Genomic DNA, 14,847 nt, shown 5'->3' with positions numbered 1-14,847 from the left:
GACGTGGCACTCAGAGAACTTAGGTAAGACTTCATTGAGGAGGTGATGTCCTGGTGCATGTGGGGATAAAGGGCAATTGGTACCTTTTGGTAAACCATAAGCTGGGAGACTTCTGGGACTTGAGGTGAAGTGTGAAGAGGGTGAAGAGAGAGAGTAGGTGGGTGTGGGCACGAAGAGACTACCCCCATGTAATCATTCATGCCCCAGGAGGTGATTAAGGACTTTAGAAGGGAAAGGGGAGTCACATTATCAGACATGTAGTTTGGGAAGATTCTTCTGACTACAGTATAAAATAGCAAGAGAAGAGGGAGAAACAGGTGGAAGTCTAGAGGACTGTTTGGGAATTTATTGATACGGTCCCAAGGGTAGACACAGGTAGTCTGAGCTAGAGAGGTAGCAATGTAGGGAAGGCCTGAGAGGTATTGAGGAAATAAAAGCAATGGGGATGCTTATAGACTATAAGGGACTAAGGAGGAAGAGATGACGATTTTTAGTGTCAATCACCCAAAAGTAGCCTGCATCTGATTGAGAGGAGTGGTTTAGTTTAGTTTTTTTTTTTTTTTTTCTTTTCCTTAAACATCCTGTTGTAGTGGTGGGTAGACAAATGGACAAATGCACCCGGAAAGAGCATGGAAATGGTGGGCATGCTTCATCACCTGGGTATGAGCAAAGGCACTCAGCTGCTGCATGCAGATATACTCAAGGACTGAGCCGTGACTCCAGGAAATCACAGCTAAGCCAAGGAGGCCACACAAGTCTGATGGAGGAGAGCCACAGGCTGAGAGAGGTGGCATGTCAAAAAAGGATGCAGTGACCAGTGCTGTTCAACAGTATTTAGCAGTTAAGTGTGACAAAGCTGGGGGTTGTGGGCTGTGCGAAGACTCCTGAGGTCCTTTGCTGCAGGCAAAAGTGTTTCCATTCCAAATGTGTGGGTCTATCATGACTCAATTGTACACAAGCCACAGAATGATCTCTCCCTACCTTACGCTGTATTACACAGTCCCTGCCTCAAGTCTTTCTTCCTGTCAGTTTAATAGTCTATATGTTGCAATAAAAATAGGGCAATTTTCAACTGAGCCAGATGATTTAACTTTTGTTCTCCAATGTGGCCTGGTGCTTCATTCATCTTTTTCTTTCTCAGCTTTGGACATCTTATAGAAAACATACTCCTCCCAAACATTGCTAATGGACCAGGCCTTCACGAGACATCCTGTCACCAAGCAAACCAGCTGAATGACTGACATGAGCCTTGATGAAAAAATGAAAGGAACAGCTTATCATGTACATTTCCCATGGCTAGGGGGCCTCCAGACACCGCATGTCCCAGCTGAAAGGGGGCCTGTTCCTCACCTCTGGCACTGATTAGAGAATGGAGATTAGAATGGGGAGGAAGTCTCATGGGCTCACCCCTAACAGAGGAGCTAGTGGCAGTTGGCAGCTGCCTGGGACAGAGGATCATCCTTCTGGCATGTGTGTCCGCTGGTAGGTGGCCCACACTCCAGTGGGTGGTGCCACACCCACACAAATATAGAAAGTGTTAACTGGACTTAGCCAGTTATTAAAAAAAGGAAGAGTCTGTGATTTTGGGAGGAAGACATGTTTGTGGGTTCAAGAGACTTGGAGGGAGGAAATATGGGGTGGGAATGATCGTAATCATTGTATTCATTTATAAAAGTCCCAGAATACATTAAAAAATAAAACAGCTTTAAGAGAAATAAAAAAAAAAAATCTATTCTTAACCTATCCCGGTAGAAATGAAGTTAAAAAAAAAAAAAAAAAAGGATTCAAATACAAGGACAAACCTGCTACCATGGGACAAATATTATTGCTATGGTCTCCATAATAAAGCCACTTATACTAACTTCCTGTTTTGATATGACTGGAATTGTAACAGATAATGAAGAAACATTTTTCTGTCTCTTTCCACAAGGAAAGGTCACAATATGCTTGCCAATGAAAGTCATTTCTTTGAGAGAATTCCTAAGTGTCAGTCCATAGAACCACAAATGTTTCTCCTCTGGCAAAAATCTACACAGTAGCTGATTTTTTTTTTTTTCTAAACACAAAAAGAACAGATTATTTTGATTTCTAATATCAACTGATCAACCCAAAGCACTAGTACCTGACTTTTATGTACCATCGGTCTTCCTCCATCCTGTATTTTGACTTTGAATTTCCTGTTTATTATCCTAGATGAAGAGAAAAAGGCCTCCTATGGCCCACAAAACATGATCCCCTTATAGCATGTGGGAGATGACCACATTTAGGAGTGTGCTTTGTTTTATACAAAACCTTCCTTCTCTTCCATTCTTACCTTACAGAGACCATCCTGGCAGCCGGATGTGATGCAGAGATCCATCTGTCCTTGATCGGGTGGGTAGTGGACCGTCGGGGGATTATGCAATTTTATTTGAAACTGTTTCAGCCAGGACAGAAGTTCTGGAATTCTAAGGCATATGATGCATTTTAAAATTTATGGTCATAATAATCATAGACAGAGTAGGCAGGGAAAACATAGTGACTTAATATCAAACTCATTGTACATTCAATTTAGAAACTCTTCAAATGCCTCTCAGCAGTTTCAATATCCTCACTTGAAAGATGAGGCAATAGAATGAGACATTAAGAGATTCACATAAATTCAATCAGCCAGAAATTCACACAAAGCCAGTCCTTTAATCCACAAGCCAACCTTGAATCTACATCCTACTTATGCCAAAGCCTGAAGCCCTGTTTTCCCCAGGACATTCATTACATAGTAGAATTGTTGTTATACAGGAAGGTTACTATAAGCTTATCCAATTCATGTGCACATTAATAGCCCAGAAAACCAGGTACGCTGCCCACAGACCTTCTCAGCTCTCTCTGTTCCCCCAGACTCAATTCCTCAGTCTCTTCCCTAGTCCTGCAACAGAACACCAGCTGCAACCTCCCTCCCCTCAGCCCACATCTTCTGTGGACCCCACAGACCATCCCTTCCTGACTTCCTTCCCCCACTCATCACTGCCTCCCAGCCTCCAGCACCAGCAGCCATTCTCTGTGAACATACCAGCTGAGCGGGCCAGTAAAATAGGTAATACACAGCCATCACACTCTCCCAAAATCCAGAGAGGAAACAGAAACTAAAGAACAAAATACCTACCCGACAAAGATAAACCCAGAAGTCAGCACCTAGACCTATAATCACCCCAAACCCAGATGCCAAGGTGCTAGCATAAGAACACAACCAATAATAGCCAGGGCAACATGTCTGCACTAGAGCCCAGCTATCCTACAACAGCAAGCCATGAAGATTTCCTCATAGCTGAAGCAAAAGAAAAAGGCCTTAAAACCAATTATGTGAACATGATAGAGTTCCCTAAGGAGGAAATGAATAAATCCCTTACAGAAATCCAGGAAAGCACAAACACTTGGAGGGAATGAATGAATCTTCTAAAGCAATTCAAGAAGAAACAAACAAACAGTAGAAGGAAATGAATGAAACTGTTCAAGACCTGAAAATGAAAACAGGAGCAATAAAAACAAAAACAAAACAAAAAAATTAACAAGAATAACCACAAAACCCCAACACAAACCAAGGGAATTCTGGAAATGAAAAGTTTAAGAATTAGAGCGTGAACTACAGAGGCAGGCTTCACTAACAGAATGCAAGAGATGGAAGAGAGGATCTCAGACATTGAAGATATGATAGAAATAATGTACATGTTGGTCAAAAAATGTTAAATCTAAAAAACAAACAAACAAAAAAACCCCAACACAAAGCATCCAGAAAATCTGAAACACCATGAAAAGATTAAACTTGACTAGGTAGTGGAGGCACAATCTTTTAATCCTAACACCTGGAAGGATCTCTGTGAGTTCAAGGTCAGCCTGGTCCACAGAGCTAGTTCCAGGACAGTTAGAACTATATAAAAACACCCTGTCTAGAAAAAAACACCTACCAAAAGGAAGGAAGAAAGGAAGGAAGGAAGGAAGGAAGGAAGAAAGGAAGGAAGAAAGGAAGGAAGGAAGGAAGGAAGAAAGGAAGAAAGAAAGGAAGAAAGGAAGGAAGGAAGGAAGGAAGGAAGGAAGGAAGAAAGGAAGAAAGGAAGGAAGGAAGGAAGGAAGGAAGGAAGGAAGGAAGGAAGGAAGGAAGGAAGGAAGGAAGGAAGAAAGAAAGAAAGAAAGGAAGAAAGGAAGGAAGGAAGGAAGGAAGGAAGAAAGGAAGGAAGGAAGGAAGGAAGAAAGAAAGGAAGAAAGGAAGGAAGGAAGGAAGGAAGAAAGGAAGGAAGGAAGGAAGGAAGGAAGGAAGTAAAAAGATCAAACTAAGAATAACTAGAATATAGTAAGAAGAAAGGCAGCTCAAAGGACCCAAAATATTTTTCACAAAATCATAGAAGAAAAATGTCCTAATCTAATGAAGGATATAAAGGTTCAAGCAGCATACAAAACACCAAATTGATTTGACCAGTATAGAAAGACCCCTTGCCACATAATAACCAAAACACTAAACATACAGAATAATAATAATAATAATAAAAAGCTGCAAGGGAAAAAGACCAAGAAATGTATAAAAGTAGAGCTATTAGAATTACACCTGACGTCTCAATGGAGAATAAAAGTCAGAAAGGCCTGGACAGATGTGCAGCAGACTCTAAGAGACCACAGATGCCAGCCCAGACTACTATGCCCAGCAAAACGTTCAATCACCATAGAAGGGAAAAGATTCCATGATAAAGTTAAATTTAAACAGTACCTATCTACAAATTCAGCCCTTACAGAAGGTTCTAGAAGGAAAACTCCAGCCTAAGGAGGTTAACTACACCACCCATGAAAACATAGGAAATAATCTCATACCAGCAAAACCCAAAGACCCAAACACACACACACACACACACACACACACACACACACGCACACGCACACGCACACGCACACGCACACGCACACGCACATGCACACACACGCACACGCACACGCACATGCACACACACATACCACCACCTTCACCACCACTACCAACAATAAAAGCATCAAGAAAAAAAGACAGGAATAAATAATAATTGGTCTTTGATATCTCTTAATATCAGTGGTCTCAATTGCCCAATAAAAAGATACAGACTAAAAAATGGATGTGAACACAGGAACACACATACACACACACACCACCTCCAACAATAAAAGCATCAAGAAAAAAATTACAGGAATCAACAATAATTGGTCTTTGATATCTCTCAATATCAGTGTTCTCAACTGCCCAATAAAAAGACACAGACTAACAGAATGGATATGAAAACAGGATACGTCTTTCTGCTGTATCCAAGAAATACACCTCAACATCAAGGATAGACATTACGTCACAGCAAAGGATAGGAAAAAGATATACTAAGAAGCAAGCTGGCATCGCCATTTTATATCTAACAAAGTAGACTTCAAACCAAAACTAGTCAAAAGAGATAGGGAAGGACACTACATACTTATCCAAGAAAAAATTCAACCAAATGACATTTCAGTTCTTAACATCTATGCCCCAAATACAAAGGCACTCAAGTATCTAACAGATGTTATAAGCCAAATGAATTTAACAGATATTTACAGTACATTTTACCAAAACACAAAGGAATATATCTTCTTCTCAGCATCTCATGGAACATTCACCAAAACTGACCACATTCTAGGATACAAAGCAAGTCTGAACAGATACAAAAAATTGAAATGATTCCCTGCATCCTACCAGACCACCAGGGAAAACCTGGATTTCAGTAGCAGAAACAACAGAAATCATATAAACTCATGGAAACTGAACAACTCTTCAATGAATGAAAAATGGATCAAGACAGAAATAAAAGACTTTCTAGAATTTAATAAAATGAATACACAGCATACTCAAACTTATGGGACAATGAAAGTCGTGCTAAGAAGGAAAGTTCATAGCATTAAGTATCTACACAGCAAAACTGGAGAGATCTCATTCTAGCGACTTAGCAGCATACCTGAAAACTCTAGAACAAAAAGAAGTAAAGCGCACCCAAGATGACAAAAAAACAAAAAACAAAAAAACCCAAACAAACAAACAAAAAAACAAAAAATCCTGAGGACTGAGGGCTCAAATCAACAAAATAGAAACAAGAACTGCTATCGGGTGCAGAAATATGAAGTAGGAATGTGGCTGGCTATGACAAAGCTCTACCTGGAAGAAGGCAAGGGCCTTTCCAGAGGATAAAGCCAAGACTTGAGTCTTGGTGATACTGGCTTTTGAATATTAGCTGTTTCCTGCTATGAATTTCATGTGTGCTATTATAGCTTTCCCAATTGATTCTAAGAACTTCTAACAGTGTGATTGAACATTTATTGGGCACAGTTTTTCCCTATAACTTCCTCCAACTGTGTTGACAACAGCCACACCAGCAAGACTTCCTTTTTCCAGGTTTTTGTTTCCCCTTTTTATCATTAGAATCAGATATCTGCCTTCTGTAATTATCTCCTTTAGCAAGTATCCAGGGCCACAGCCATCTAAGGACAAAAGCATTTTATCTGAGATACCTCTCAAACATCCAAGGACAAAATGCAGATAGATAAGCATCCAGACCACCTGCTAGCCTCCTGAAATAAGGTAAATGTCCATACTGAGACAACTGCCAAGTGGAAGTTAGGTGCAAAGCCTTATTATTTCTTGTGCAAATTAAACTTAAACCCTCCTTTCTCCCAAAGCCCTAGTGGTGTCTCTAGACTTCCCTTTTAACAATTAACTCAGAACAAAAGGGCTTTTACATACCAGGTACATCAAGCTGTGACACAGGCTGCCTAGCTACCCCTGCCCTGCCAAAAAATGGCACAGCCGAGATTGGGCTGAGACAGACATGGTTCCAAAGGAAAATAAGGCAGTTTTATTTTCACCTGTGACTTAGAAAATTATAGGCTCTTAACATTTTAACCAACCACTCCCAAGAATATAGTTCGAGCGCATAAATTCCCTTTTTTAGATCCTTCAACCGAATTTAGCCCTCAGTTGATTCTATGCCCTATTAGTCACTTCCCTTGTGGGTTGTAAATGATAGCTGACAATTACTGCTCTTGGTGTGGATCTTATCACCTCTCTGTTTGACCCTAAAAGAATTCAAGCGGTGTGACCTTGCTTTGGCCAGGGCATTGCTGATTGCATGGGTATATAACTGTGAACCTCAGCAACCTGAGAGAACTGGATTGGAAGAATTACAACAGGAAGAATGACATGGGAAAGAACTAAGATGGGAAGATCTACATGGGGAAGAAGAACTAGATGGGGTAGAATTAAGATGGGAAGAACTAAAGAGGGAGAATTAAGTGCAGAAAAATGTAGAGAGAATCAGGAGAAATAGGAGCTAAGTATGAGAGCAGAGAAGAAGCTGTGTAAAGAGAGAACTGACTGAGAAGAATAAAGTGAATGGACTAAAGAGTTCTGTGTACATAGATTTGAGAATCCCTCAGATTGATTAATTTGTCACTGATAGCATCTCTTCTGGAACTCTAGGAAAAGACTATAGAGGGGCTGTACATAGTATTTGTTACCTGGCGCCTTTGAACAGTACCCTTAGAATAAGAAGAGAAATCATCCAAGTACTTTCAGGGAGAGAGCTGTCACTGCCGGAGGCTGTCCAGACAGAGATCTAGCTTCCTGGGAGGATGAAAAGGTGACTTCAAGTCTTCAGTTACAAGTGGACCTCACCGAAGGGTGTTGCAGACCCCAAGGATCCTGTACCTCAGTGAGTAGCTTGAATATGAATAACCCTCCCCCCCTCTCCCCTAAGAATATTTCTCGCACCATGGGTCAGAATGAGTCTAAAGAGAAACAGCTTTTGATAGAAGTTATGGAACACAGGCTAGAGATGAGAGGCATTTCAGTCAGCTCCGGTCAGTTTACAGACTTAGATGAGGAAGCAATAGACTGTCTTTATCCCAAAAGGCCCCCTGAAAAACCTAAAGAAAGATTAAGAAAGATTAAGGGGACCCCTGAGAGACACTGACCTTGTGGGATGGATTCATTGGCAGGCTATGATAGGCGGCAGAGATTCTAACCCCTCCCTTCTAGGGAGAAAAGTGCTATTATTTCATTTGGGGTCTTACAAAGAGATAACATGATATTATCACATTACGAGACCTCCTGAGAAGGTCAACTAGAGCCAGAGCCAATGAAGTTTGCTATGTTACCCCGAGTTTCCAAGGTGGCAGTTCCTGCTACAAACAGCTTTTTTTCTTTTTTTTTTTTTTTTTTTTTTTGCTAAGACTCACTGGAAACTAAAGAGTGAGCTTTCACTTTAAGACTTTAAACTGCCTTGCAACTTGGAGCTTGCTCCAGCAGCCCCCATTTAAATAATAAAACAAGCCTCATTGCCAAGCCAATGTAAAAAACTAATGGCAATTTCCAACATTCATAAATGATTTCTTTAGCTCTTTCCCTATTGCTGAATTTAAAAGTGTCTTTTTCTCACTTTCTCTTTCGGGGTTGACTGTTACAATGAAGTTCTTGGAAAAATCTTGGCCAAGTCCAGGAACTTTTAGTTAATTCACTCAGAACCAGCTCTATGAGAGGGGGATGCTCTTCCGATGATCTGTAAATTCCTACAGGTTTCTTGGACCCCAAAGACATTTGAGGACTGAGAAATCCTGCCCAAAGAAACACTTCCTTCTCTTCTGAACATCTGCCTTCTTTTTACTCCCTGAGTCTGACTGCTTGCCAGTAACTAATCTCCTTACATCTCCTCTGTCTACATCTCAGCTTTCACCTCGGACTGTGTGCGCCTTCACCTCTTTCCCTTCCCTTGCCATTCCCAGTGACTGGCTGGCCTGATACAGACAGGCTGATACAGCTTAAAAATAAATCTTTTCCCCTTTTCACTCCTATAAAAATTATTTTGGCCTCTTTACTGTGCTTATCTTATGTCATGATATACCATACAGTACTTATTAAATTGTCATTCTCCTTATATACTATATTTCTGAATAAGAGCTCTTGTTTCTATATTAAAATAACTTCGGCATAAACTTATTATTTTTAAGGCTAAACCTAATAGGGATAAAATTTAAGTCCTAAGTTTATAAGGACAACTAACTTATAAACTGTTCAGAATAAGTTTACCTTAATTATAAACTATTAAAGATGGTTAAGGAATACAACTTATTGATTAGTTGGTCAACTTAAATTATAAACTGTTAAGGATAAGTTGTACTTAAATTATAAGCTATTAAAGATAATTAGGATGTAAGTTTGAGCTTGATAATCTTATAAATGATCAAATTCTCTAATGTATACAAAACTATGTTTATATGCATTCCATGTATGCTAAATGTTTAAGCTTCCCACTGTAGACAAAACTATACCATGCCTCTTATTGCCAGGGCTTTATCTAAATTGTGCTTTGGGATCATTTAGATCATATTTCCATCTACCAAGTCTAAAGATGATTTACCTTGCTATCTAATTTCAAATAAATGATAATTCATCAAACAGATTTCAAAATAACCTTTTACTGTTCCTTTGTTTAAAGGAATTTACTCTACATTGGCTGCTCTCAGTAATCAATAAGCTATGTCTCCTGATGAATTAAATACAAAGATGCTTTTAGATGTAAAGTTTTTATAAGGATATGAAGGCTTAGATATAATGAATGTTTAGGAAAGTTAGGAAATAACAGCATATGAGACATATAGGTTATTGGGATAGATAAATATAACAAACATCTAGATATGTTATAAATGATACATGAGTCTGAGTAAATAATCTAGATATACTGAGGATATATGCCTAAGTTAGGTCTAAAGTTATGAAATATGTCATAAAGGTTTGAATATGGATAAATTTTTTTTATTGAGGTCTGAAATACATAGGCTTTAGGAATGGATTTATGTTCCACCTCCTTCACAATACTGACACCTGACTCCACAACTGTATGCCTTTATATGGGAGTCTAAAGATCTCCCCTGAAGGGACACTGGGGCTAATCACAGGCTATAGCACCTCTGCTGTACAAGGTATTAATGTTGTCCCAGGAGAGACTGATCCTGACTTTACTGGAGAAATTAAGATCATTTACAGTCCCCTACCAAAACAATCAGATTCATGTGGGACAGCACATAGGGCAACCACTGCTGCTAGTGACATGGCTTTCTGGGTTCAGGAAATTAAATACTCCAGACCAACTAAATGCTTAAATACAGGAAAAGAAAATAATTAGCCAGCTAGATACAGACATGGACATTTGTTGCATTTCAGGAAAAGATTAGTGGAGTACCTGGGAGATGACTCATTAACCCTTCATCTCTAGTGGGCCTAGGTCAAGCTATAATGTAGCCAGAAGCTCAGGAATACTCAGGTGGTCTGATGGAGAAAATCATGGCACATTCTGTCCATATGTCGTCCCCTCCATCCTATCACTCTGTGGGGAGAGTTGTGCCGTAACGAGTGGGTGTATTATTAATCTCTGCTATGGACTAGTATCAGCTCAAATGCTGCAGATGGGTTATTAACCCTGAGAAAGGCTTGGGTAAACAAGCCCAAAGCAGAATTAAGCCCATTATTCCAGAAATATAAATGACAGACATGGCCCAGGGTATCAAAATTTATCCTAGGGGCCACACACACAACTCCTCACAGATGACCCCATTACATGGAAGTCTGACGCTCCTATCTGGGTTGAACAGAGGCCTTGAGTGCGGAGAAAATTGAAGCTGCTGCCTGTCTGATGGAGAAACAACGTATAAGGGCATATAGAGCCCTCCACCAGCCCTTGGAACGCTCCAATGTTTGTTATTAAGGGAAAATCAGGCAAATGGCGACTGTTACAGATCTTAGAAAGTTAAATGAGATCATGGAGCTGATGAGAACTTTACAGCCTGGTTTGCTATCTCCTACAGCCATCCCTAGAAATAAAAATATGATTGTCATAGATTTACAAGATTTCTTCTTTTATCATACCTCTTCATCCTAAAGACTGTCAGCATTTCACTTTTAGCCCTCCTTCTCCAAATTTTCAGAGACCCTCTCAGAGGAAGGAAAACCAGCCCAACCTTATGTCAAAAGTTTGCGGATGCGGTGCTTTCGCAAGTTCATAAAATATATTCTGATGTTTATCTTGTTCATTATATGGATAATATATTGATTTCTCATGCTGACAGATCCTATTGGCAAGAGGCATTACAATTTCTGGTTCAACAATTGATTTATATGGGCTTCAAGTGGCCCTGAGAAAAATCCAAATTCAGCCTCTTTTTTCATGTTAGGATGTGTTATTCACACAGATTTTGTTTCTTCCCAACCTTTTCAATTGAGAATGGACCGTTTTAAACACTTTAAATGATTTTCAAAGGCTGCTTGATGATATCTCCGGGGTATGTACCTATTTGGATATACCCACAGTTGTATTCCAACCTCTGATGTTCCTCATTGGTGACCCTAATCCAAGATGACCACGAAAATTATACACCTTAGGCTAAAGCCTCCTGGGCTCTATTGGAGGAGGGACTTAATTTTGAAAGACTCCTTCATGTAGATGACAGAAAACCATGGAGTCCGGTTATTCTGCCTGCTGAGTACACTCCCACATCCTGCTACGATGGCTCCATTTACCTGTAACTCAAAAAAACCAAACAAACAGACAATTCTTTACACTGTCACTATACATCTTTACACTTTTTTTTTTTTACAAACTTACATTGATGACTTTATAAACCTTAGCAAACATCTAGAAGAGATCGCTTAACGAAACCGTTTACATGTTCTTCCAACAAGACAGAGTACGCAAATTCTGAGTCACCACAGTTAAAATTGCAGGCGAGCTCAAAACGGCTTCATGTTTGAAGTACGGAGTTCACAGTCAGCTCTGATATCATCCTCAAAGTTTTCCTGACAGTTTCAAGTCCGAGCATAATTGTCAGTGGCCCTAGAGTCTTGTGTATCCAGCTTCCTAGACCCTGGAATTCAGTGAGTGCCATTTCTAGGGGGCTGGACCACTTGCTGCCGGGGGGCTGTGTAACACTTGGGGAATTGCAGCTCCTGAGTGCTACAATTTGCTGAAACTCAAGCTTTCCAGAGCACTCAGGTACAGCAGCATTTTAGGTTAGTTTTCCCCAGAAGTCTTTCCCCAGGGCGAGAATGGTTGCCATAGTAACGGAGACTCTTTTCTGTTCAGCTAGCTGGTAAGACTCAAACTGTTTCTTAAAGGGGCCACACATTAATTTGCTACTAGAAGCGGTGTGCCTCCAGGTTCCGTTTCATTCCAGCTTTTCAGAAGGAATGTCAGCAGCTAGGGTATCATCAGAGCTGACATTTCTCTGTTCCACACATCGTACCAAACTCAGGCAGCCAGCAATCTTCATTTGGTGACTAAGGGTAAACTTTCCCCTTCTTAATTTTTTGGAGCTGCGTCTTAAAATCGCCATGAGCTCTTTTAACGATACCAATGTTTCTCTCTTGCATCTCAAGCACAACTCAAGTTTCTTATTTGCCCTGTAAGTTTTTTTTTCTACACCCAAAGCAACTTCCCGGTATCCGAACCGCCTTCGCTTGCTTTCTAAAGGGTTTTAAAGCGGCTTGTTGACAAATGGCATTAGCATTTTACTGAAGTCAAGATCAGGCTTTGGCTCTTTTGCCACGGGAGGTTTTCGTCTTCCCTAAGCTGGCGTTAGGACATCTGTGTTACTGTTTGACAGAATGACCTCCCTAATCAGACTTTTCATCGGGCACTGTCCCTGGAGCGTGTCGCACCGGTCCGCCCACGTGCACTCAGACCCACACTCGGTGCCAGAAGCAAAAACCCTTCAGGGCTTCGCTCCCTCACCTCACCAGGTCAGTGAATAAAAATATAAGAGTACTTGAAATAAGAGTTTCTTTCAGAGAGAGGTCCTCCCCCCCCGCCCCCGCCCCCGCCACACACATCCTCCAGCGCAGGGCACGCGCTTGCGCCCCACATAGATACTCTTTGTCCTGCCTTGTCTCCTCCCCCTAGATGCTGTCTCCCAGGCCTCCAGGCGCAGCTCAGCCCTCTGCTAACTGCTTTGTGTTCTGAGGGTAGAGGCTCGCGTCCCCGTTTCTGCCTGGTTTGTACATCCAAAGGCAGCCTCAGCCTTTCCTGCTGCCACTGCAGCGACTGCCTGCTCTTTTCACTGCATGGAGGATTTCAAAGCCACCACTGCTTTTTCCATACCATCTTTTCCCACCCCGGGTCCTGCACCACCTCTACCGTGGTTCTGTCCTGGGAGATGCTGCCTGGCTAGCTACTGCAGGGACCCTGGTGGTGTCCCTGGAACACACTCAAACTCTGAGGTGCTTGCTCTCTGGACCACCGCTAGTTGCTTCCTGTTAGAAGGGGAAATACAACCTAACAGGGTTTGCAATGTTCCTGGGGATATTCCCCCCTAGGGCAATTATGGGCGGCTTTCCACTTCTGATAGATGTTCCCTCCCTGAGTCTTATTTTACCCTTAGGGAAAGAAGATGAGATCTAAAGAGCTTTCTTTTTTTGTGTGTAAGAGAAATTATTAGTTTTTTTCAAGACCTTCAGTTCCTCCCTTGTCTCATCCCAAGACTTCTGTTTCTTAAATTCTGCTTCATGGCCAAGAAGGGAACTGACTCTGACTGAACAGTATTTTCATGCAGCGGCCATGCCAGCGGGGCAGAGTTTTGTCTCTCCTGCATCCACCTCAGGAAAATTCTTCCCTGCCCCTCAGGACTCCAATCTCAGCTGTCCCCAGGCCAAAAGCTTCTGCAGGAATCTTTTTCTATCCGGTTTCCTCATAGTATTTTTGCATGGCTCCCATTCTCCCCAGGAGTCTGCGTTCAGAGTCCCAAGAACACAGGTCCTCTGTCTTGTTGCTTTTTTACCTTACCCTAATTTTCCCCCTACACTATATTCCTATATTCTACCTTACCCTAAATTTTTTTACTACACTATGTTCCTATACTTAACCCCATATTTTCTCCTAATTTTAATAGATTAATTTAAGAAAGAGAAAGAGAGACATTGCAGGTGTGCATGCGAATTTGGCTTTTCTTTCAGCTGCTTTCATCTACATACAATTTTCCTCCCAAAATAGACTACTGTCGCCTTTACTTTTAACAATTCAATGCCCCCAATCTCCTTTCACCAAGTCCCTAGTCAGGTCCCTAGTTCTGGAGCCATCTGTGGGAGGCCAGCTCCCACTTTTTCCTAGGGTACTCTTGAGGAGAGAGGGATAAGAAATATTTAGATAGAAAGATATTGTGGAGAAGAGAGAGACAAAAACACAGGATAGCATCGAGAGGGCATGATCAATATCCAGCTACTCCTCTGTCTCTTCTAAAGGGCTATTTATAGGAATGCCAAGGGGTGGAGCAAAAGACCTCCCCCAAGCATAGCCAAGTGCAGACCCTCCCAAACACCTGGTAACCACACATGTGTAACTGAAGTATTACACATTCACAGCATGCAGAGCACCATCACCCATCACACAATGTGGTCAAGTCATCCCTTAATGCAGTTAACCCTGCTGGGTAAAGCAAGGGATCTTACGAGGAAACCTCTGTGGGCCCCCACAGGGACCTCAAGAAACTGAATAGCTCCTGTAAGGCAAAGGACACCGTCAAATGGATAAAGTGGCAGCCTACAATATGGGAAAAGATTTTACCCACTCCACATCCAATAGAAGACTAATATCCAAAATATATAAAAAAAAAAAACTCGATGTCAAGAAACCAAATAATACAATTAAAAATGAGGTACAGATCTAAACAGAGAATTCTCGATAGAGGAAAAAAAAAAAGAAATATTTAAAGAAATGGTCAACATCCTTAGCCATCAGGGAAATGCAAATTAAAACAACTTTGAGATTCTGTCTTACACCTGTCAGAATGGCTAAG

General features: G+C 41.2%; 1 protein-coding gene across 3 annotated transcripts in view; it reads right to left on the bottom strand.

Moving 5' to 3' along the window:
• The window catches only part of Aadat (aminoadipate aminotransferase), a 41,450-nt gene that overhangs the window by 22,782 nt on the left and 3,821 nt on the right, over positions 1–14,847 (bottom strand). For all 3 annotated transcript variants that reach the window (XM_036166822.1, XM_036166821.1, XM_036166823.1), the window contains exon 3: positions 2,315–2,447. In XM_036166822.1, coding sequence (XP_036022715.1) covers positions 2,315–2,447 — 133 coding nt within the window. The remainder of the gene's footprint in view (positions 1–2,314; positions 2,448–14,847) is intronic.

The sequence above is a fragment of the Onychomys torridus genome, chromosome 17 (assembly GCF_903995425.1).
Source record: "Onychomys torridus chromosome 17, mOncTor1.1, whole genome shotgun sequence".
Lineage (NCBI taxonomy): Eukaryota > Metazoa > Chordata > Mammalia > Rodentia > Cricetidae > Onychomys > Onychomys torridus.
The sequence above is the reverse complement of the archived record's forward strand: the minus strand, read 5'-3'. Positions and strand labels throughout refer to the sequence as shown.